Here is a 24,346-nt window from a genome sequence, read left to right on the forward strand (position 1 = left end):
CTACTACTTTTTAATTCTATATGTGTTTGGTGCGATCCGACGTTTTTCATATCCAGTGCAATTTTCAATAGTTATGTAATAATCTTATGACGTACTTAAGATTGCCTTTTATGCAAACATGCCAAAAAGTTAATTAGCAATAAAAATATACATCTATTTCAATTCAAAGGAAATTTAATTCAACTTTTTAAAAATGATAAGAATATTTAACTTTACTAGTCTATGAAATTTTCTTAAAAAAAGTATCCTTTTGACAAAAGTGGAAATAAATGCCGAATTCAAAATATGCTATTAGTTCCGTTAAAAATCTTTTTGACAGAAATGAAAATTATTAAAGTATATTAAGAAATATTATTAAAAATTTTATATTATTTTACAAACTATACTAAATAACTTCTACAATTGCAATGAAGTAATAGTACCTAAATTTGGTTTAATTCAAACATTTAACAATTAAAAAAACACTTCAATCATTTACTTGAAAGTGATAATTAGGAAATTATTTTGTTACACTGCAAATAAATCTCCAACAAGCATTTTTCTTTTTTTTTTAATGAATAAAAAATTATTTTGTTGAATTGTATAGAAATCACCTTTAATAAATAGAAGGAAGTTATTTTTGGTGTTTAAAGAAAGAAATGATATAAAAAAGATTTATTGAATTAGATTTACAGATAGGAAGAACTTCATTTTAACTATTTTTTAGTTTTAACTATGATTGATAAGAGTTTTCTTCTTTTTTTTTTTATATATCTATATAAATTTTTTGCACCACAAAAATTATTTGTAACGGTTTTATATGAAAAAGTGGGCATCATTATTTCCAAATATAGCTGACGAAATCTACAATAAGTAATCAAACAGTCTTTTCAAAAAAATTCAATCCGAAACGCGCAAATTTAGAAGCATAAATGGGGCTCACATTGCCATTTATAAAATAGATTTTAATTAAGGTATAAGTGCTATGCAAAAGTGTCTACTTAGATTTATAGCACAAAATTCTTATTCGCATTTCCTTGTCTAATTTAATTGCAAATTTTTATTTGACCCTGATTATTTTAATCTATCTAAATGGCAATTTGCGATTTTTTTTAAAAAAATATAATCTTTTACATTACTGGATTAACTTAAAACAGTTTTCTTATGAAATAGTAAGAGCCACATTTTCTATAAATACACATATACATCTGGAAATATAAAACTTTTTTTTGTCCAAACTACTCAAAATAAAAAAAAGAGGGCACTAACATCACCTAAAGTGCAACTACCTTTTTCGATCTGATCAAGTCCCGCAGTGGACTGATCGTTAAGACACGGTTCCCTGCAGATCACCGAAGTCAAGCATCACTGGCTGCTGTCAGTGTCGGGATGGGTGACCACTTGGATCAGTCTGCGTAGGGACCGAGGGTGTGCGGTATTGGTCCTAGTTAAACTGTTCTACCGTAAAGTGCTTGACTTCGCTTGCAGGTTGTCGGGCTACCGAAGCGGGGATCCCCTCTGCAGAGGATCAAAATTGTGATTGCATGTCTTTGGATCATCCTCAGGGTTGTTTGCCAGACCGCCGCCAGCCAGCTCTAGTGTGACGTAAATGAACTAAAACAACAACAATCTAATCAAAATCAACTATTTTTCCAAATTGGACTGATTGTGAAGACACGGTTCCTAGTAGAATACCGAAGTAAACCAGCACAGGCAGTGATCAGTAAGCGGGTGGGTGAATATGAATTCTAGCAGCAGTGGCTTGCTGATAAACGTATTCTGCTTCCCGCCCGCACCAACCACCGTGCGGAACTGACGTAAAATATCTTCTGAGATAGATGGATCATATGTTATAATCCTCTAGCTGTAGAGCTAACCGTGACAGATTTTCGTGGTTTCTCTCTTCATGTAACTCAAATACGAGTTAGTTCCCTCAAAAAGTTCTCCATGAATGCTAGTTTGCTGCAATGCTTGATCCAGGAGTTAACTTGTTAGTCACATCGGTAGTCTCTAACTCAGAATTGGGTCGGCTGTTCAACGCCGGTAATAAAATACACCATGTAAGGAGTCTATCTTCACTTTCAATCCGATTACCCGTATCAATTTCGCTTAGACTTTACTTTCTTCGATTTTCTCATCTCTTGAATTGCTGGAATGAAGCTTACCGGTGTCACTACTGGTAAACTATCACTTTGCACATGCAAACTCGTAATGATAGACTTAAGGGCTATTCACAATGCAACCAAAAATGTACGGCGATGCCAACGAGAACGGGTGAAATGCATTTACCGCGAAAAACTCACCAATCAAGTTCTTGCTCCCATTTCCGAATTCGCACATGCGTTTTTTTTTTTTACCAGCTAATGCGACAGAAGGCAACGGTTTTGATAAATAAAATCACGCAACTTTCTTAACTGCAACTGAATCTAACTTGTTTGTGTTTATCAAGGTGTTTAGTTTCGCTTTACTGCCGATGCTGCAATCAACTGGTTGATAAATTATTTCTTCCTGAGTTTATGTAAATCGTTAATTGTTTCATATTTTTAATTAAATATATAATAATTTGAATATGGAAACATCAGAAAGTAACTTTCGTGTTTTGTCCATTCAAAGCCACGTTGTTTATGGTTATGTTGGAAATAAAAGTGCTTGTTTCCCTTTACAAGTTAGTATTGTATTTTTTTTAAAAAAGATCACCACTGTAATAGAGTTGGTTTTTTTTTATTACTCGTATTATACTTCAATAATGAATTCTACTTTTCAGGTTCTTGGGTTTGAGGTTGATATGATTAATTCAGTGCAGTTATCCAATCATACAGGTGGGTACAGTTAGTTTAATTTTTTCAAAACCATGCATAGACTTGGTATTCATATTTGTCTGACAAGCTCATTATTAAATGTAATTAATACTGAGATCCTAAATCATCCTTCTTTTGGGTACAAGTTAAATTTTACATAATTTTTAGAAAAGTTATTTCTTCATTTAAAAGTTTTGAATTTGGTTATAATGAAACATGTGAGCTAAAGGGGAATATCTGTGTACTGTGATCTACGTCAAAAAAATCGTAAGTCTTAAGGAATTGAAAATACATAATACAGAAGGGGGGCAACTCATAGCAACCCTTACATTTTTGTTACATTATAGTTGGCATAAATGTTTATCTTAGATTTTCTATTTTGTTATTCTTGTTTCTTTGAAACCCTGATTTCCACTCATGTACTATGATAACATTTCGCATACGATTTCTTTTCTATCTTCTGTACCTGTTACTTCAATTATCTCCCCGTTCTTGATATCACGAGGGTAGCACCGTTCTTTTTCTGTTCTCTCCTCTTAGAGAGCGCCTTTTCTCTCCCCGTCGTGATCAAGTTTTTCTTTTTCCTCCAACCCCTTGGCACCTATCGAAACAGGTTGTCAAAAAATTGGCGGTACTTTGCCTTGCCATAATTATGATAAAAATCCCTAACAGATCACTATACGCGAATACCCCTCTGAAAGAGTATCTTTTGTGTTCATTAAATTTTTAGTACAAGTAAAATTATTCAGTTTTTTTAGAAATATTGTTTACCTAGTTACAAGCTAGAATTACCTAGCTAGAAATATTGTTAACTTTTAGAAATATTGTTAACCTATGTAAATTTTGTTTGCTCAAAGAATGTTTATCTAACTTTTCATTACTGGTTGGAAGTAGCCCACTACAAGTAGAGAAGCTACTGTAGCTGATACTTTCATATAACTGTACAAACTTAAAGCCTTTATTGTACAAACCCTGGTATAGATATTTAAAAAAAAAAAGTATTTTCAAATTATATGAACTTCTTGAAACTGTGGAAAATGTTATCTGCTTGAATAAATATCCTCCCATTAATCATTTAACTTTGGCAATATATCTAATTTGTACATTTTTATTGGATAAAAATTGTTAAACAAGATTTTTTTTTGTTGTTAAAATTAATTTCTATTCTACTGAAATAGTTGAGTGTATGGTGGAAATGCTAAGCAAGCATAAGTGAAGCTTACTAAAAACTTTTATTTAGCAAGAAATAAAATAGCATTAATTAAGCATCGCATAACTTTCTGTAAAACATAATCAACAAGAGTATTATTCTCTCCACAACATTAAACACAATCTAGACTCGATCTGCCTTATATATGCAAGCAAGAAAACATCTAAATTCCAATCAGAAACATCAGAACAGAAATGTTTGAAATAAACTTAAAAGTAAAGAAATAAGCAGTTCAGAAAATAAAATAAAAACTCATCTTTTTCCAGACCATAAAAAATTTCCCTTCTGAGTAATATTTTTTCTTTTTCATTCTTACAGTATAGTCTTTCGGACTTGTGATTTCTGACTTGCCGTTCTTCATACTCGAACCTCGCTCCTTCAAACTTGTAGTTTGGCATGTTCTTTTTATTGGAATAAATTTTAAGTCTCTTAGGAACAATTTTTGTGCCATAATTTTTTTTTTTAAAATTAATATTAAATTGCTCTTTTTACTATCTTTTATTTTTGTGTAAATATCAAAAAATTTTTCTCTTTTAATTTTTGTCCTTGTAAGCAACCAGGCCTATTGAATTAACAATTATTGCATGTCAAAAAATTTTAATGTAATGTCTGTAGAGATTATTGCAATCTAGTGTAAAGTTGCATTCTATGTTTGGCAAATGTCTGTTTTTAAAAGGATTTTAGAAGGATAAACATGATTAATGTAAAAGTATTGTCAGTTTCCATCATGCTGCAAATATGGTATTATATTAATATTTTATCTTTACTTTACTTTAAACAGGGTGCATTGTGTTTTTAAAAAGTGCTTAAAGGTGCTTATTTTTGATATACATATTTTAAAAGTCCTTAAAGATGCTTTTTTTATTTGGGGTTTATAGAAAGTGCTTTATTTTCTACCCTTTAATAATAGATTTTTTCTTCACCTTGTTAATTGTCATTATAAATTACAAAAAATGCATGATTTTCTCAATTTTCTCTGCAATATTTATCAGAAACTAGTTATTTTGTTCATGATTATGTGAAGTTTGTGAAAATGTTTTTGAATTTTATGTTCATGAATTAAGAATTTTAAGCGATAGAAAAAAATATTTTTTATACTGCACAGATCCTGATTATGATTTTTTGTTGTTGTTGGAAAGTGATTAAAAATATTTTTGAGTGCTTAAAAAGTACTTAAAAGGTGCTTATTTTTTGTTGAAAAATCAGGCTACCCACCCTGTTTACAAAAATTAAGTGATGATGCAAAAAATTTTTATTATTGCATTCTTTAGTATTTCTTTTTTTTAATATTTTCTTCTTATATATGCATATGTTTTAGGTTATGAATCAATTAAGGGGCAGATTTTAAAAGCTGATGAACTTACAGAACTCTATGATGGGCTGAAAACAAATAATCTTTTACACTGTTCTCATTTATTAACTGGTAAATATTTATTTTCAATTTTTTTTTTAAATGTGTAAATAGTTTATCATATTTGAAATTTTGATTTGTTTTAAGATTTTTTTTTAAAGTTACATTTTAGGTCTTGTCATAGTAAATATTCAACTTCTAATCAAGGTTGTATAAAAATTTCAATATTGGTACCCGTGTTAAACTTTTAAGATTTGGTAACAATGTGGCAGTAGTTCATGTGAAACTAATAATATTACTCAGAGAAGGATAAACTGGAAACAATAATAATTTATAACTGCTTTTGAACTAGCCACTATCTTTAATTTTTAATTTAGTATACTTTCTTTTTTTGGGGGAGAGGGGCATATAAAATCTATTGTTAATACGATACTTATATTAAGTACCTGCTACTACAGTGCCTTTATCCTCAACAAATTAACCATGACCAGCTTCAATAATTCAAGGATTTTTACGCTTCTTTCCTAAAATTAACAAGAAAAATTTATTGCAAATATTGATCCAGACAGTGACACTTTGACTTCTTGGTGGTTACAGTTGGTGTGAACAGGTATTAATATGGGAATATCTTTACGATTATTGCTTCATTTCTGTGGTTTTACAATTTCAAGCAAAATTCTAAATCTAGTCATCATTAATTATTGTGACACAGGATTTATTTTTGAAATGAAACATCTTGCTAGAGAAAGGAATTACAGTACAGAACCCGTTATCTGGAAACCGGAAAACCAAAAAACCGGAACGAAATCAATAAATTTTCCCTCCATTTTTAAAATTTTTTTTTTTTTTCCTCCTAAGATTTTAGGATTTTTCTTTCTTTTTTGAAAGATGTTTACCTTACCATCATTTTGGAAATAATCATTAGTGTAATTACTTTATTGTTTTTTCTTTGTAAGATTATTTCCAAATATTATCTTTTTAGTTGGGTTTAACAATGAAAAAACCCGGCTTTTTGTAGCGATTCAGAAAACTGTAAAAATCAATTATCCGGAATAGCGATGGTCCCGATCGTTCCAGATAATCGGTTCCCTACTGTAATTTTTTCTCCAAATTGTTTATGAATAGGAACTAAAAATATGATTAAATAAATTTTCCTATTGTGTAGCTTTAAAAGGTTGAATTTGGGCTCATATTTTATGCATTATTTTTGGAAGATAAAGTCTAATCTTCTAAGATTCAGATTACTTGCTTCAAAAATTTGAATTAATCTCTTCATCTGGCTTATTTATAATGATTTAAATTCAACAATTCAATAGTTGCAGAATTTTTTTTAAACAATGCACTAAAGGATGACTCGCTAATTTATTTTTTAAAAAATCTTTTAGGTGCATCTGAATTTATTGAAAAACTTAAATTAAAATTATTTCATTCTGATTAAAAAAATATATCATAATACAATTTTATATGAAATTTTAACTGATTTGATTCTTGATTAACTGATTTGGTAAAAAATTATTATAATTCAGAGATTTATAAGTATTGAAGTTTTGGAACAACCAATAGAAGAGTCTTCTAATTTAGAATGAAATTGCTGAATGTTTATTGAAAAATATTTTTTAGTTTATATTTTATTATAGATATATAGGTCAATTTATAATTTGTGACAGTGTGTTTCTGAAGTTATATTACTGTACAATTTTCAGCTTTTTTTTTCTCCAGAACTTATGTGGCATGTCTGCTTTATAATCTTATGTAATACTCATAATTTTGAATTTATAGTTTGAATTTTATGTATTTTTAAGTTATAGGATTTAAACTTCACAACTAAAAATTAATGCAAATATTTAACTTCATTTAGGTTATGTTGGGAGTGTTTCTTTTTTAACAAAATTAAGTGATATTATTAAAGAAATGAAGAAAAATAATCCTGATTTGTATGTTGGTAAGATATATTTTGATTGTTTCATTTTCTAAATTATATTAATGTGTTAACAATAATTTATTATTTAGGAATAATTAGTGTAGCTATCATTAAAATATTAGTTTATACAGAAGCGCTTTTTAAAAAAAAAATCTATATTGCTTTTTTCATGTATATCTATATTTAAAAATATCTTTAACTCTCTGAACTTTAGTCTAGGTTTTTTCTAGACTTTCATCTGTATGCTTTCCTGCGTAACAAAATTTCCTGGTGTCATTTAATGGGAAAGTCGTATGTTTCAGAGATATTTTAGTTGTTCCCCGATGGCTTAATGCTTGGAGAGTTAAAGATTATTTTAAGTAATAAAATTTCATATGTTTGTTTCTTATTTTATAGTAATTGATCCAGTAATGGGTGACAATGGACAAATGGTAATTTTTTTTAAATTAAAACTCTTTATTTTTATAAAATGTAAATATTTTTTTTTTAACAGAGAGGGCAACTACTATAAGTTTTCCATAGTTTCTACTTACTTTCACCGTATACTATGGGAACTATAACCCAAATTTTTTAAAAAAAGTTCAATTTTGATATTTTTACCAGCAGTTAGTTATCAAATGATAACTAGATTGATAATAAATGATAACTTTCAGCTAGGTTTTTCAAATTCTAATCTATTTTATATGATATTATTGCACAACGTAATTTTCAATTATAATCTATTAATTTTTACATGCCCAAATTCACACCAATTTTTGTGTAAATCCACATAGTTTTCCAATCGTTTATCCACAAATGTCAATAATTTTTCGGTTACTTCCATGGCGTATTGCCAATTCGGATGTTTTTATATAATGTTATTACACACGTGAATTTGAGTGATAAACTATTCCATTGTAAATTCACATTGTTTTCCGATCATTTTTTCGCTAATATTAAAATTTTTGATTTATTTAGATAGTACATTTATTTATTGTGTTGTCGGCCATTTCCATCTAGTTTTTAAATTTGTGATATTTTGAATACATTACTGCTACCTTCAAAATTAAAAAATTTCTAAAAAATTGCTACTCATTCAAATTTACTGAAACATATTTTGCTTTGAAACTGTTAAAAGAGCTTGTAAACTAGTGAAAATTTTTATGGTTTCTCTTGAAAATCTCTGGCTTTTTAAAAAATCTGGCTTTTTAACCAATAATAATGATTTTTAAAGTTACTCCTTTTTCTAGGAATGACATTTTGTTTACTAATATTTGTATACTAATATTTTGTTTATGCTTAAAATTGAGTGAAAAAATTAAAATACATTGGCTTTTAACTTATACATTGTTGTTATTTTATTACTCTATTTTTTTTTAACTTTAAAAGCTACATTTTTTCTTTCTACATATTGAAGTTATCATAATTTTTTTTGCCACTGAATATTAACCTTTATAAATACTTGGTGTAATACTAAAACTTTTGATGTAGGTCTCAGCTTTTAAGTTCAGTTGAACCTTACTATCTAAATTTCTTTTATCTTAATGTTTCTTATATGCTATACATATATTTATAAAATGTATCATATAATAAACCAGGCTAGCTCTCTATGTTATTTTTATAACATTTTAATTAATATAAAAAATACAAACACAACACTAACAAATATCAAACAACATTTTCGTACTACATATACACATCTACTTGTAAACAAAACGTTCTACAGAAGAATCCGAGAGGATCATGGGTGAAGTTTTCCCTAGCTCCCTCTTTCGGGCAAACCAGGCATTACAATCATATCTTCTTTATATGTGTGTATGGACTATTGTGATGAAATAAATAACTGGTTTAATGAGTAAAAAAAAGGGGGCACACCCTTAATAAAGGCCTCCATAGCTGCCTGCTCTACTAGATTTTTCTAGTTTCTCCTGGTCTACTGGTTTAATTTAAATTCTCCTGTTTTTTGTACATTTTAGAAAATTCCCTAAAATTGAGTAAGTTTCCTAAAAAAATCTGTTGAAATATAATTTTTGTACAGATTATTGCTTACTATGTTCAGAACTTTTTTTGTTATAAAATGCTCAGTTTATTTTTATTCAGAATTTTCCTTTTAAATAATTTAAACATTTATTTTAACTATCTTTGATGAATTAAATGCCTTTTAATATTTGAAATTATGAGTATACGTAATGCATAACATTTTAAGTTTGGTCAATCATAACTGGAAAATATTGCAATTTTTCTATTTTAATGACTAAAAATTCCTAACATTCCCTATGTGTAAGATATTTAGTACATTATGCAACAATTATCATGAAATTTTTATTATTCCGTAAAATCTACTGGAATTTTACCTATTGCCAGCTATGGACCCCTAAAATAAGCACTTTTTGTATTAGAAAGAATTATTTTATGTGAGTTACTAATGACTGTTTCCTAAGTAAGTGAAATTGGTTACTTAGCTTTTGATAAAGAAATCTGAAAATAATTTGAGTTATTTCCTCTAAAATCTAATGGAATTTTTCCTATTGGCAGCTATGGACCTCCAAAATTAGCACTTTTTGTATTAGAAAGAATTATTTTATGTGAGTTACTAATGAATGTTTCCTAAGTAAGTGAAATTGGTTACTTAGCTTTTGATAAATCGGAAAATAATTTGAGTTATTTTTTCTCTCTTATACTTTGTTTAGTTCCAAGTGTAGTTTAGTTTTACTTTATTATTTTCAGAGTTAATTAAATAAAAAGCGATGCTACCTCTTTTATTTCAGTGTTCCCATTATCTATAGTAGATCTAATTCGAGTTATTATAGCTAGAAGTACTTGTTTATAGTGTACTAATTGTATTATATCTGAACCTTGCTAACACGAAACTGCTTAACATGAAATATTGCTTTACATGAAACATGTTTGGTCCTGTCAGTCAGCAATCAATTATTGTTGTATTTTACATGATTAACATGGAATTTTAAAGCTGATTATCGCTTAACATGAAAGGAAACTGGTCACAGCATAGGTAATAAGCATCTAAATAAAATCCCAATGATTCATTTTGAGGAATGCTATTTCTATTTTCTTCATTTGATAGAAGTAGCAGATGGGCAAATAAATAAAATAGTAAAAATAAAATAGTTTAATAAACTTATTTTAATTTGTTTGGTTCATAATAGTATTGTTTGCCTATATTAATGTAGTACATAACATGCATTAATAATGTTTTAATGATGTTTCGGAAGGAACAAAATTCGGTTACCATGAAATAATTATGATAGTCCCGCCAATTTTGCATCAACGAGGTTCGATTGTATTTATTATTTATTTAAGTATAATAAAAATGATTGTATTTGTGACAAATATTTTTCTGACTTTCCACTATTTTCAATTTGTATGAGATTACTTTAAGCTTTTTAATTGTAAGTTATGAATGTTAGTTATCAAAAAACTTAATAAATATAATTATAAAATTTAAAGTATATTTGTGTTTTCAGTATGTGCCTGATGAAGTACTTCCAGTTTATAAAAATGATTTTATGAATCTAGCAAACTTAATGACTCCAAATCAGTTTGAAGCTGAGTACGTACATTATTTCTACATTTCAATGAATATGTTTTTTATATAGATAAAAATAAATAAATTGTTTCTTAATAATATAAATACTTTTCAAATGTCTCAAAACACCTTTGCAATTTTTTCTTGTTGCAATTCATTGTTATTAAATTTTATATTGCAATTTATTTTTTGCAATAAAAAACTAGATTTCTGTATTACATGTGATCCTTTTCATTATCATTTTTTAATTCATCAAATAAATGATTTATAGTTTAATTAATTGTACAATAGTGTTAGATTTTTGTTCTCAAATAAAAAGCTCTGTTAAAATTTGGCATCAGTAATACTGTGAATGAGGCAAGTTAAAATTTTGAAAATTTTGTTAGGGTAAAAAAAATTCATATTTTTATTTGGTAAAAAATATTTTTTGAGACTTGATTTTAAACCATTCGATTTAAAATGTGTGTATCCTGGTAATATGTTTAGTTTTTTTATATTAATTTTAAAGTGATGAAAATTGTGTGAGCTCGATATTTTTTCTAATAGAAATCTTACAATTGCAAAAGAAAAAGATAAAATTCATTGTTTTATATCTTTGAAATAATATGTTTAGTTGTAAACATTTATTTATGAATTTTGTGTTCAAATATTGTACTTAGTGGATTATTCAAATCTAGGAACAGTCATATTTAAAATTGTTGAGTAAAAAATAGCTTTAAATAATTTTCAAGTTATTTTTAATCAATAAGGACTTAGTTTCAGTTAAAAAGTTATTCTTTTTTTCATTCATTTACAATCTATAACCTATTTTCATCTTATTAACAAACATTCTCTGTAAAAGGAATATGATTGCATCTTTATCTAAATTTCCAGCAATTTAAGCAATACAATTTAGTTATTTTATTGTTGGCAAAATATAAAAGCAACACTTTGTTTTATTTCAAAACATTTTTGTATTTTTTAAAAAAAAAACTTTATTTGATTCTGTTGCTTTGTTCAGTTTATTAGAATAATAAAAACTACTTAATGAACGTTTTTAGTTAGATCTTGTATATTCTGACAATTTATTTTTTCCTAAAACATAATGTTTTAGTCTATTAAAATTTTGCTATAGTTTCCTAATTTTGTTATAATTTTTTTTTCATTAGTAAATATCTTGAATAATGATGTTAGAATGTAATAGTAACTCATTAAAGTATATATACGTTTTTTTGAGTGCTATCAGCTTATTTTTTATGTAACTAGATATCTAAGTATTTTCGTTTATAATGTAAAAAAAAAAAAATTGTTGCGCGTATGATTGTAAACATGTGAAAAAAATATATAAAATTGTACTGTTTTCAATGATTAGGTTAAGAAGGCAAGAGTAAATGTTGTAATTTAGATGTCGTTTCTTATAGCTTTTCATTATTAACATTTGTTTATGCCATATAACATCCTTTAAGAAAAGAAAATAGCATTGTATGAGTGTCAGCAGTTAGCAGACTTCCTATTGACATTCAATTTCTGACATTACTATAAGACTTCATATTAGCTTATATATATTTGTATAGAAATAGTCATTAAAATTCATAAAAACAATCCTTAATTTTTTCCCTCCAAAATTAGACTTATCATTTAAAAAAAAACTCAATAATTTATTGTTTAAAGTTGTTTTATATTGTCTTAAACTTGTTTTATGTATCTTTCATGATTGAATCCCTAAAGGTTCATTTCTTAGATTGAATCCCTAAAGGTCATTTTAAGAGAAATTTTAGTCTGTTAATAGATTTTCAAGGAAAAATGAAATTCTTAAAATAGTTTATCATTAAAATGGACCCTTAACAAAATTTTTATTGCAAAAAGGACTTCTTAAAAAAATTTCTACTAATAAAGGGTCTAATTCATAATTTTAAAATGAAAATTCCTTTAAAGACATGCTTTATTGTGTTTATTTTTCTCTAATCACAAAGCCTTTTCTCGCTTAATCACAAAATTATGAATAGATTTTTCACAAGAAGTGTAAACCAACTACTGGTTTTTGAAATTTTTTTTTAAACAGTCAGGTCCCCCCCTTTTTTTTTTAAATATTTTTTTTTTTACAGCTTTACTAAATTATGAGTAGATTTTTCTTGAATTCATGAAAACGAATCTTTCACTAAATAGTTGGGTATAATTATGATCCCATAAATTTGATTTATTTATATTAGCATTGTAGTTTGTGTGTTTTTTTTAATTACTTTGTTTATTTTTAAGGCTTCTGACTGGCATCACTATAAAATCTAAGGAGAGTGTTTTTCAAGTTTTAAAAGCTTTCCATGAGAAAGGAGTTGAAACTGTAGTTTTATCTAGTGTTCAGTTAGAAACTTCAAAAAATCTCTTTTTGTTTGGAAGTTCAATAAAAAGTAAGTTAGGAAAAAACTTCTATAATTTATAATAGAAATTTTCTCTCTTTATGAAAAAATTTGATTCTTCTCATTATGCAGTCTGATATATTGCAAAAAAAAAAAAATTTTTTTTATCACATTTCTAGCTAGTTCATTTTTGTTTTCATCTTCATCTAGTTTTTCTAATTTCAACATTTTTAATACGTTTTATTGCACTTCTAACAGTTCTGTCATTTTTTTAGTCCAGATTTTTTTATTGCAGTATTATACAACTTGCACATTTGAGTAATAAATTTTTGACTCACTCTATTTGCAGTAGCATCATCTTAACTTATAATTTTGTAATTATTTATTTGGCAATTAACAATACAGATTTCAACATTATTATGATACACAAAATTTTAAAATGTGAGCATTTTGCACTTTTTAAAACCAATTACTGAAATGTGCAATTTTATTGTTTTCAATAATTTCTCTTTTTTTAAGTCCTTTTTCTATCTGAAAAAAAATTATGAACTAAGTCTGTTAAGATAACATACAATAATCCTTTTTAGAGGGTATAGCTTCATTTTTAAGACATAGAATTAACCTCGTTTGTGTTTTCCATATTTTAATTATCTCACCCTGCTTTTGAAAAAAGATGAGAAATTCTCTTTTTCCTGTGATGAAACCTTGCATATAGTGGTTTGGTTTTTTTAAAGTGTTTCTAGACACGCGTCTGTTTATTTTTCTCAAACTTATTTCTTGACCTTATAAGTTACAATTAAAATTTGTTTTGCATTTTAATATTTCCAATTTATTAATGCTTAGTTTAAAAGTTATGCACTTTTTAGTATATTTATCTATATTTGTATCCATCTTTTCTTAGAAAATAAAGAAACTTCTGTTTATATGGAAATTCCAAAACTATCTGGAGTGTACACTGGAACTGGAGATGTGTTTACAGCTCTTCTTTTAGCTTGGATGGCAAGAACAGATGGAGATTTAAAAGTAAAATTTTTTAGCTTTAAAAAAAATAATGATATGGAATGCATGTCTAATAATTGAGGTGCCTTTGAAAACAAAGAGGAGGGGTAATATACTAATGTAAAAAATAGTTTTAAATAGCTCACAACCTGTTTAGTACTTTAAACTAAGTACCATGATCTATGCTAGGGGGAATGAATTAGTTAAAATTAAGTAGTGTTTCAGAATCAATCAAGTAGTATAAAGTTTTTACAGGAAATTTGAAATACCTTAATAATGAAGAGACAGCCGTGGTGGCTCAGGGGATAGAGCATTCACCTTCCAGTAATGTGAACCGGATTCAAATACCAGCAATGACTGGTCGATTTGTATTCTGCACCCGGCTCGAACCGACCATGTAAAATATTCTCGGTGGTTGACGGATCATGGATTAGAGTCCCCTTGCTTTCAGACTAAACCTAGGAGGTTTTCGTCTTCATGTAACGCAAATGCACGTTTGTGTCAAAAAGTCCTCCACGAAAACAAATTCCTCCCAATACATGATCCAGGAGTTCCTTGTGTTCTGGATTGGGTTCAAAATTGCAAGGCTACAGCATTGAACATTATTAGTCATAAACCCCAAAAAATTGGGTCCGCTGTTCAACAACGGTTATAAAAAAAATATTGAGGAGAGGGACAAGCCAGGCAAGTCCAGTGAGTTAGGAAATGGTGCAATTAAATGTGTGAAGAGGTAAAAGAAAATTTCCAAAAGTTTTGTACCAAAAAGCCATAAATTGTTAGCAATATTTTAATTATTGAATATTCTCCAGTGATCAAGTCAACAGCCCATGTATAGAATGATGATTTGAGTAGTGCTATACTAACCTGATTTTGAGCTATATGAACGATATTGAACTACTTAAAGATATTGAACTACTTTTATTTAAAGCCATCTGCACAGAAAAAAAATCAATATAAGCTTTTATTTTCTTATTTCCTTATTTATGGTCTAATAATATGAACATGCAACTAAAACATTAGTCTTAATCTTCAAAATTATATTAAAAACCAGTTAAACAAGATTTTTAAATTTCTAATGTTTACAAGACATGCTTAATTTCCTTTTTCCATTTTATATTTAACTGAGATTTTATAATGGTATTAATTTCTTTTTAGCTCTCATGCCAAAGAACCATCAATTCACTTCATAGTATTTTAATTAGAACGTCAAATTATGCTTCAAGTAAGTTTTTGATAATTATTGTTTATTTTTGTATATTTGCTCTTAATGATTAAATTTGTTCTTTTATGGAATAAATATCTCCACTTTTAACATGAAGCAAAAAACTACTAAGTTACCATTTTTGCCAAAAAAATTGTACAGGCTAAAAGAAAAAGGAAATTATATAGTTATCCAGTAGAATTTAAATTGCCTTAAGCTCTTTAATCTAAATTTGGAAGTGCTTTTCTTTTACACATGTTCTTATTTTTTCTTCTCTCGGTTTCATCTTCAGTCTGCCATAATAAATCTCTGAAGTGAGCAAAATAAAGAAAAGAAACACCCATAATAATAACTTTTTATTTTACTACGTGAAAATCTATAATTTGATCAAAAGTTATTCAGGGTGTTTGCTTTTTTTGAAATTTTTGTACTGTGCAGTGCACAAGAAAAAAAGGGAGCCATCCTGAATAACTTTTGATTTAATGATTGGATCTTCACATTTCCAATTGTTTGAAGTGACCTTAAATATTCTAGTTAATTAGTGCTGGTGATATTTTAAGCTGCAAAATCAGACACAATTACTAATTTAAAGTAACAGAAACGTGTTTACAGAAGAAAACGTACAGAATAAAAACGTATAAAACTTATTTTTTTAATTCTAATTTTATCTATGCACTTTCTCGCATTTTGTAGGTGGAAAAATGCCCTAATTATTTCCCCTTTCCAATTTTGTAAATCATTACAAAATTTTAAATTCATAAATAAACTAAACAATAATAAATTAAAATTTGTACATAAATTAAAAATCGTAAAATCCATGTAGTAATTACAAAATAAAGCTCAACGACAAAGTCACGCGAATCATACTGAAATCTTTCTGCAAAAACTCTGTAACGTTCTGCAACAATGTCGCCGCAATTCTGCCACGGGGATGAATGCTAAGAAGAAAAAAAACTTAAGATGGACTTTTGTTTGTTAGCAATTTCTAACATTGTACTACTGGAAGGAAAAACAATTATCACAGGGTTCTTATGCTCTCAAACTATAAAGCTAAAGAAACTATAATTTTTTTTTTTAAGGTCGTACAATCTTCTATTATTATGTTCTTCTGCTCCCCAGAATGTTCCAGTTGGGCACTCTTATTATTTCAAAGTCCTCATTAATGCATTCTCGCCACCTTATTGCAAAATTATTTACACTTCTAAAAATTAATTGAATTGTATCAATTTTGTTAGTTGCCTACATTTTCTTTAGCTAGGTAATTACAGAATATTGAAAATGGTATTCCTGGCATTACAGTCATCATTGTTTCTGATTAACATTTAATATAGTAAAGTCCTAGTTACCTGTCAAACAAGTGACCTGTGTTATGCCATATATCATGCATTTTATAAGCTATCTTTTTCCAAGTAAGCAAATGTTAAGCTTATTAAATAGAGATACACTACCATCATAAAATAAATATTTCAGTAATTTTTATTTTAGTGGTTCACTAAGCTGCTGTTTTATGGTAAAAACACAAGTTGTATTCTTACAAATTACACAATATTTTGCATTTATAAAATAAAAATTCACTGGATCACTCATCGTAGTTTGAAAAACGCTAAAGATTATTATCATCCAATTCAATAGATTCAGGAATCACACAATATGGATTCAAAATTTTCAACTAAGTCAAATAATTTTTGTTTCATTTAAAAGTTTGTCAATGATTGTAATTTAAGATTATAAGATTATTTCTTAATATGGTATTATTAAACAGTTTTTAAATAATATAAATAAAACTAATTGTATAATTTTTATTTACAGAGGAAAGCAATCTTCCAACTTCAGCTCGTGTGGAGCTAAAATTAATTCAAAGCAAACACGATATTGAGAATCCACCCTCGCATTTGGAATGTCATCAATTAGAATCAAATTAGCAAGAATTTATCTATTGAAGATTAGAACATTTTAGTTTGGGATTCCTGATTCTAAAGTCATGTTACAATTAAAAAGAAGGAAAAGTAATAATTTCTATATTCTTTATATTAAAACTCAAAGATTCTTCTAGATTTTGGCAACTACAGGTACTAAAAACAAAGGTCAGGGTCCCTTTTTGCTAACAGCAGTTCTCTATTTAAAATATAAATTACCGTTCTCAACATCTTTATCCATCGATTAATATTCACATTTGTAATATTTTATCTATTGATTAATGAAACAAAAAATTAAAAATCACTAAAAGTTTTATTTGAACTATCAAGGCTTTTAATTTAGACTGATTAAACACCTGCATTAATTAGAAGTGATGCTGTAATTTATCTGTATTGTAATTTGACTTTTTTTTTATACATATTTAAATATGGTCATAATTTTGCCCACATAAATCTGAAAACACATGATTATTTTTTCCTTGCAGATTAATTGTCTCAGAAAATATGTTTTAACTTGTTTTTCACATCTCCTTTACAATATTTCACATGTTATAGCATCTAGGCGAAATCACTTAAAACTATTTATAAATTTTGTTTAAATGAAATATTGATTATATTCTGTTGAATTTTGATTTATTTGTTATTTGAATTATTTGTCAATTATTTATTTAGGGCCGTTCAAAAAGTATGTACACAAAAATGGAGAAATTTTAACCCCCTTCCCCCTTTCGTACATTACCGTACATAAAGTCTTACCTCCCCCCTTAGAGTACGTACATTTTATTAGTCTACCCCCCTTTTTCATAAAAATTAAAATAATTATGTTTTAAATAAAATTAAATATTTATTTAAGGAGTCTGTAGGAAAAAGTCAAATTTAAATTTGGTGTATGCTTATAATGTACGTACTTTGTATAATACCTCCCCCCTCCCCATCGTACAAAACCGTACAAAATAGCAAATCCCCCCCTTCGGGATATACATACTTTTTGAACGGCCCCTTTGTTAATGAATTTGCTTGATACAATTTCGTTTTATTTAAGAATTATTTCCTAAAATTATTCAAACAATGATGCTTGATCTATTTAATTTTTTAACGTAGATACATTTAAATTTTCTAAAACAATTATTTGTTAACTTTGATTTTCTTTTTTTAACTCTAATTTGTATTTAAAAATTATATGATATTATTTGAAAATTATATTATATGAAAATTAATTTTTTTTAAGAATATAATTTGCTCTGCCCTGCGTGGAAAGTATTCTGAAAAATATTTGCAAATTCATCATTTTTATATTCAAAACTTTTTGTATGTCAGAGTTAGATTAAGTGGAAGTTAGATTATATAAGATGATATGAGGGGACCAAATAAGTATATTTTATTTAGAGGGTAACTAAGGGGTAACTCATATTTAGAGGGTAACACTGATAATCTAAATAAATTCTAACAATTGAATCTTGACAAGCCATTATTTTTGCACCTATAAAACTAAATGGCTTAACTAGTGTATCCTTATATTATTAACCCATATACTGAATGTTATTAATGTTTAACCTTAATAATATTCAATTATGTCTATGTTCATGAATAGCTTGGGGCCGTAATAAGCCAGATTTTAAAATTGTTTGGAAACAATACTACTCTTTTCACATAGATAATTGCGCTGTTACTTAATGGAAATTGCAGAAATATGCAAAGTGGCTATCTAAAATCAAATGTAAATATGTCACCTGTAGCAAAGCCATATATAAGATCTAATTGATCAAAGAGAGGAATAGAATTTTAAGTATTGAATAATCGTTATACTGTAAAAATTTTTTTTCACTTGTGTATTTTTAAATTAGATTTAACTGTTAAGGGTAATTAATTGAGTAATTTATAAAATTTATCAGCAAGTCTTCCACAGTTTAAAAGTTTACTTTGCTAACTTTTTTAAAAAAAGAGCTTATATTGTTAAAATTTTTCTAGACTAAGATTTACTGTGCACTTAAAATTTTTGTTAATGAATCGCTGATTATGATTGTTTACATTAATCATTGTTGTTATGGAGGCTTTTTATCCATTACTATTGAGTCTTTAGATATAGCATAGCTTTAACTTTTATTAAAAAAAATAAGTACATAAGTAAATTGAAATATATCTGTTAATTTTTGCATTACTTCAAAATACACATTTTTAGTCTGTAATAAATATGTTAACACTGTTTTCTATTTAAATTGCAAAAAATGATACCTAGAAAATAAGATCAATTTCCTTGAAAATTAAAAATATAAAGGAACCTTTAAGTGAATTTATAATTTATTATTAACATTTAAATTTTAAACCATGAATAGAATTTGTTATCTTAAAATTTTAGAAATGCAACTCTGCTTCATTAAAAAAAAAGTAATATTTTCATTAATTGTCAAAATCTCTCTAAAATTATTTTATTAAAAAAAGGAACATAAAAATAAAAATATCTCAAACATATATCATGTATATGTGGAGTTTCTGATTGTAACATGAAAGATTAAGAATATTGTTTATACAAGATTCTTTTAAAAGAATGATCGTAAATTTATGTCAAGTGTTTACAACCTGGTTATAAAATAATATAAGATCTAATTGCAAACCACAAATATATATGAGTAAGTATAATTTAATATGAAAGACACATCTGACAAATCTTGAATAAAGTACTGATTTTGAAGAAAATTTTATTATTTGTAATGGTAGAATGTGAAGAAATTCTAATATATAATTTAAGTTTGGATGTGAAACAAGCTTAGTATGTTTGATTTTTGAAATATTTTAAATCAAATATTTTAAAATTGTTTCATGGTTTGTAACAGTAATAATGCTTCATGCACTACATACTTCTTTCTGAACACCATTGATTAGAAAAAGTGAACTGCTATACTGACTGATAATTAAAATTTGAAGTCATTTGGTATGCAAATAAAGATATACCTTTGCAAATTGATTAAATATTGGCTATTGTGACTGACATATTGCCAGCAATTTTTATGTAAACATCATTGTTCTAGGCACTAAATTTTTTTCAGTTAACCGTGTAATATCTTTGCATAATTAAATACTTTTAAATGTTTAAAATTATAAACTGCAAAACTGATTATTTAGGAAAAAAACAGAATCAGAAAAAAATTATTAGAAAAAAATTTTGATAAATTGAAATAAACTTTAGGAAAATTCATGGTTCTTTTTTATCATATTACATAATACAAAAGTCCATTTAAACATAAATTTTAACATTAAAAAAATTGTTCATGGAATTAAATTTAAAAAAAATAAATACTCTAATAATTAAAATAAATGCAAGTTAAAAACTTTGATTTAAAGAAAGTTTATAGGGTTAAAAGTTATTAAAATTATATTGATTTAAAAGTGATCGAAGAGCTACATTTAGATTGGGTTCGTAGCCGACCGGCCTGTGTAGGGGTTAAGGAACCGCCCTTGCATCAGAAAGGCTCTGGGTTCGAATCCCGGGCAAGACATNCAAAAATTTTCAGTGGCTCTTTAAAAGCGGGAAATTTTGTAAAATTGTAACTTTTGGCTCTTTCATTTCAAAAGGTTGCCGACCCCTGACCTAGGTCATTCTCCAGGTGGGAATTGAGGAAAAAAAAAGATTGGGTGCTTTAAAAACTATCTAATTTCGAATTTGTTTAATTAAAAAAAAAATTCTTTTTTTCTTCTCCATTTTGTTTAGATTACTGCCGTGGGCCGCACATCGAGCGTCGGCGGCCGCATGTGACTTGAGGGCTGCATGTTGGGCACCCCTAGTCTATAGAAAGAAGTCCCTTTACCGCAAGGTCTAAGTCCGTCTGCTGCTATAGAAACAAGAAATAGCACATTCCAAAGAGGGGAGATTCTTTTTTTCCGATTCCCTTTCTCTTGCTGACCCAAGTCAAAACCTGTCTTAAATATTGACCCTACATGATCTAGTTAAACCTCATAAACAGTGTTAACAGACTGTCTTGTGAGTGCGTGGAATATCATCAACATTTATTCATTACTTATAAACACTAGACTAATGTTGGCTAAAAATATATGATATATAATAAAAATAATTTAGTAACTGGCAGAATAATTGATAATAAATACACCAGTTTTAATGTCCTATATCTATAAGCTATTTACACAAATAAAAAATTATGTTGGTTTTGACTTCTAAACAATAAGTTTCGACAACTAACATATTCCCAGATAACTGAAAAAAATAAACAAAATGCAGCAAATTAGATATGAATATAATATGTTTTGATTCAAAAATAGACCATCCAAAATGACTTATATTTATGGAAAGTGTGAATAAAAATTTCAAACTAGGAAATTCTCATAAGTTACGAATGCATACAAATCTACAGTGCAATTATACATCATCATTTGATCATCTATATTTAAAGCAACTTTTTAATCATACAATATGATCACCTATAATTAGAACTTGAGATGTGCCACTCTTTCATTCAAAAGCGAGTTGGAGCATCAAAAGAAGCAGCTATTTAAATATCTTTAAAAGTGTAGTAAAATTTTGAAACGCAATTTTTATAAAGTGAAAATGTATTTTAGTTGCTGTATAGAAATAAACATTTCGGTGCAGAGGTTCTCATAGGCGTTATAATAAATATGCACTTATGGAATTTTGAATGGTACTTCATATGTTGGTCATTGTAATGGGTAGTTGTCCTAAAGAGACAAACTGTATTTATAATATGGAAATTTGTATAATTTTTTTTGTTTAATATTACTAGAAATTTTAATTTTGCTATCACTTGCAAAACATGCTGTATGTACTTACACATTACAGTAAAGATTGCTTCAAAATCAATGCGACCAACCAAATCTTGCTCATTCTGTTTTATGATATTTCTGTTACAAGTTCCTTTTACATTTTTTATATATATCATATAGATTTTATTGTTTCTGAATATTTTATATTTATATCTTTTCTGTTAGTGATTGTAATTTATATTTTTATATAGTTTGAAATGACTCATATTTAGTCAAATATATGAAGAAGATTTTATGACATTGTTATTGCTCTACTTAAGAATCAAAATTTTGTGCTTTCTATTGTTACTAATTTATTATGTGTCTTGCAAGAATATTGTACAGTCGTGTGCAAATTATTAATTTATAGCCTTCATTGTCACAAATGGATCTCACAGACCAGAGCTAAATAGAATTACTTGATGTTTAATGGAAAATAATTATATTGTTAATGAGTATTGCACAGCTGAGAAAAGACATTTTATACATCATATTAAAAATAATTTGTAAACAATTTTTTTAACACACACACATATACACACAGGACTGCCAACTTAATATGTTTTTTGGGAACATTTCTTTCAGTGGTAGCAAGGCAAGCTTTAATCTCACAATTAAAATATGCTGTAACCAAAAATTCATCGAAAATACATAATAAATTGCACAAGATTGTAAATATATCACAACAGTTAAATACAGTTGTGTGCAAAGTTTTTTAATCATTGCATTTAAGTTTCCTTGCAGAGTTAGAGGTAAAATCGCAAGTTCGTTCGTGTTACGAATCATCGAAATAATATTTTTTAACTGTTATAATTTGGACAAAATTTTTTCGATTTTTTCGATGTTCGATTTTTAATTTTTTGCTTGCATTTTAGCAGCAAATAGCTCATTTCTGAACCTTCAAAATTGATAAAATATAACTAATAAAGCATTTAGGAGAATGCATTTGTACCAAAACAAAAACAAAATAAATTAAAGATGATCCAAATGCTGTTTAGTAAGAATTTTTTTTTAATTGTTTAGATCATAAATTTATAAGCTTACCCTGCCGCTTGCAGTGCGATAAGAATCTAATCGGAAAGCATTGGTGAATATCGTCTCTCGAAGTGCAATAAATTTGGTTGAACCCCTATTTAACCAGAAAATTTACTGAAATAACATAATGCAATTTTTTAATCTTTTATGTTCACAAACATATAAAAATGCTGCCAAACGAATACTTGATGAACTATTAACTAATATTTTGTACTAAAAGTTTGTTCATTTAAATAAAAAATAATATAACATAACAAAGGAAACAAGTTTTTATACGCCTTTATTTCAACCATGGCTATGCTTTTATAATGCATATATTGGGTATCAATTGATTAATTAAGCGTTTCCGCACATAATTTTTATAATTTCACCAAATATTCTGTGAATTTCAGGCCTTTTTTCTGCAACAAACTTGCAAATTCTTTGCTGAAATGTCTGAAATAGTTCTTTTGCTTTTCTGTCCTGGTATGCTTTATACTTTTGTAGAACTTTATTAAAAATTGTGTATCTGTTTTTCTGATAACATGAGCATTATATAATTTTGTTGCCTAGCTCTTAAACTCTCCTACTTATTTTATGTTGAAATTGACCAATTTCTTGCAAATGTTTGCGCAGCAGTGACAGTCTTTTTTTTAAATCTATTATAATCTACTATATTATTTAACCTCTGCTTAAATCCATGAAATAACTGGAGACTGGAATTTATTTATAGCAGCCAAGTGCATTTTATACAGTTAACATGTAAGATGGTGTAACGATCTGCACAACGGATGTAATGTGTAAAATATACTAAAAATGTGCTGCTGGTCTAACTTTTGCACACAACTGTATATAATGGTAACTTCTTTGTGTGCTATTGTTTGGAAACTGCTCACATTAAAATTCAAGTCTTTCATCAATGTGACTTTAATCGATCAACAATGTTACTTTATTAATTAAGTTGTGAAAATAACATGATATTAATATTATTAAATTGGAATAGCTGTACTTTAAATAAATCTGTTCTGCAATTATAACTATCTATCTGAATTGTTATTTGCTGCTGTGTTATGGAATGCTAGTCGTTAAATGTAAAATTATTTTATAATACTCCAGATTTTTATTTTAAATTATTGGTATTTAATTCCTGTGATGGTTTGATATTTACAGAGATTATTTTACTAAATGTTTTGCTCTTATTTTGCATAGACTTATGAAATGAATGTATTAGATAAAATAAAAAGAAAGTTTAGTGGAAGGTTTAATCTGTTATTATTGTTTGTCTCAATTTATGCAATTAATGTAGACAAATTTTTAACTAAAGAATT

At 27.3% G+C, this 24,346-nt stretch overlaps 1 protein-coding gene across 2 annotated transcripts; it reads left to right on the forward strand.

Annotated features, from left to right (window-relative positions):
* The first annotated feature begins 2,417 nt into the window (after window positions 1-2,417).
* On the forward strand, window positions 2,418-24,276 carry LOC107449735 (pyridoxal kinase). Of its 2 annotated transcripts, XR_006226223.2 has the most exons (11): window positions 2,418-2,644; window positions 2,744-2,798; window positions 5,306-5,410; window positions 7,197-7,280; window positions 7,656-7,690; window positions 10,724-10,809; window positions 13,021-13,169; window positions 14,020-14,141; window positions 15,273-15,339; window positions 17,128-17,324; window positions 20,941-24,276. XR_006226223.2 is itself a non-coding variant. In XM_016065363.3 (10 exons), the coding sequence occupies exons 1-10, from the start codon at window positions 2,549-2,551 to the stop codon at window positions 17,238-17,240; spliced, it is 912 nt and encodes a 303-aa protein (XP_015920849.1). In that variant the 5' UTR covers window positions 2,418-2,548; the 3' UTR covers window positions 17,241-24,276. The 2 variants fall into 2 exon arrangements, 1 of the variants encoding a protein (XP_015920849.1); XM_016065363.3 differs by having other exon boundaries at window positions 17,128-24,276.
* Window positions 24,277-24,346: the final 70 nt, after the last annotated feature.

This window comes from Parasteatoda tepidariorum, chromosome 7 (genome assembly GCF_043381705.1).
Source record: "Parasteatoda tepidariorum isolate YZ-2023 chromosome 7, CAS_Ptep_4.0, whole genome shotgun sequence".
Lineage (NCBI taxonomy): Eukaryota > Metazoa > Arthropoda > Arachnida > Araneae > Theridiidae > Parasteatoda > Parasteatoda tepidariorum.